We start from the raw sequence: 1,771 nt of genomic DNA, 5'->3' as shown, positions 1-1,771 counted from the left end.
ATCTCCCAGGTCTTTCCATAAAGAGCCGGTCTAGACCAGGACTCTGGGATGTTATTTACAGAAACCCAACAGTTCCCACCAGGAGAAAGCACTAGAGGACAGAGGCAAGGAAACACCTCCTTTTTCTTTTATAAAGTATCTTCTTAATAAACTGTCGATGTACAAGGTTCTCAATAATTCGGGTACACCCTTGGTTAGCATGGAAACACGTCCCAGAGACTCTGTACCCATGTGTATCGAAAAGTGTACCCCGAAATTGGCCCTTAAAGAGCTGCGTGATAGTGCGACAGAAAGCTGCCTGAGTGTAAACTTAACCCTTTTGCAGCATTAAAGACAGCAGCTACAACAGACAAGGTGTTAAATGTATGTGTGTATTTATCTTCTGGTTCTTGTTTTTTTAAATCAAATGTAGAACCTTTTCTCAACCCGTTCTACCGCCGGTTACTGCGTTACCAACTCTGAACCTCCTGCCGGCGGCTGCGTGCCGCAGCATTTTGTATTCGTCGGCCTTTTCGTGACGCGTGCAGCAGAGAACGCACCGTCATTGGTTCAAATACACAGGAGGCGGGTCTTGTTGGCTATTTAAAGCCACGTGACCACCAAAATGTACCGTAGTTTGCTGAAAATCACGTCAATAAACCAGACATACGTGCGCGTTTGTTTATGCATCTGTCGGAGACATTTTTCTCGCTCGTCTCTCAAAAATTCATAACCAAACGCACACGTCTGTCTGGTTGATTGATGTGATTTTCAGCAAACTACGGTTAGCAGCTACAAGAGGGTTTAAACATTGTGTGTGTGTTCTCTGTTACAAAGTTACCGTTTTTAAAGCGCATTTTTAAAAACATATTTAAAAAGAGTCTTTTCTGTGTTATTCACCTCCATGTCAAAAGTGTCTATTTACATCAAATGTACAGCCTTTTTCTTTTGGGAGCTGCAGGAAGCAGAGGGATACTTCTTGTTGTCGATTATTTGTTCGTACAACCTAATAATTCCTGGCTCAGGTGTTTACGTGGACCTGTAGATGTAGGTGTAGATGTGTGTCTGGCTCATTGTTCTTACTTGCGGCCTCCACCAGCTCCGGGTGCAGACTGTAGGGGATCAGAGGGTCGGGCAGGTCGGCGAAGAAAGCCTTCAGCGCTCCGGCTGCAGCGTTCACCGCCACGTCCATCGCCACAAAGTCGATGCTGTGATCTACACACACACACAAAGAGAGAGAGAGAGAGAGAAAGAGAGAGAGAGGGGGAGAGAGACTCAGCAGCAGATTCATGACTTTTTGAGTAGGAAGAATTTAAGCATTTCCTGATGTAGCAGTTGGAAATCCACTTTTCAGTACAGTACCAGTCTGTTTGGACACATTTTCTCAGTCAAACTAATGGAAAAAGTGACTTTTGACTGGTGTTATTCATGTGCGGGTGATTAGGAAGGTTGTGAGCAGATGAGTGGATGATTGTGGATGTTAACGGTGTGAAACACGTAATACCAGGAGTATCCGTCGAGTGAGTGAGCGCCACAACGTTGTCACGGTGCAACGACCGATGCTGTTGTCAGGGAAAAGAATTCCAGTGTTTTTAATAAGTTTAAGTTAGTTCAAAATACTATCTCAAATAAAGTAGAAATGCAGTTTTGCAGGCTGATAAATATCACAATTCACACACTAACTGTGTCCAAATGACGACGGGAGGGAGGACCGAGCCCTGAGGCCACACGGCAGCTGTCACACTGAATCCAAGAGACTGCTCGCTCGCTCTCACACACACACACACACACA

The 1,771-nt window shown here is 44.9% G+C and overlaps 1 protein-coding gene across 1 annotated transcript in view; it reads right to left on the bottom strand.

Annotated features, from left to right (window-relative positions):
- arhgap5 (Rho GTPase activating protein 5) overlaps positions 1-1,771 on the bottom strand; it is a 46,518-nt gene that overhangs the window by 2,368 nt on the left and 42,379 nt on the right. Inside the window, exon 5 of the mRNA XM_034859173.1 lies at positions 1,013-1,194. Coding sequence (XP_034715064.1) covers positions 1,013-1,194 — 182 coding nt within the window. The remainder of the gene's footprint in view (positions 1-1,012; positions 1,195-1,771) is intronic.

Source organism: Etheostoma cragini, chromosome 20 (genome assembly GCF_013103735.1).
Source record: "Etheostoma cragini isolate CJK2018 chromosome 20, CSU_Ecrag_1.0, whole genome shotgun sequence".
In the NCBI taxonomy this organism is placed as follows: domain Eukaryota; kingdom Metazoa; phylum Chordata; class Actinopteri; order Perciformes; family Percidae; genus Etheostoma; species Etheostoma cragini.
The sequence above is the reverse complement of the archived record's forward strand: the minus strand, read 5'-3'. Positions and strand labels throughout refer to the sequence as shown.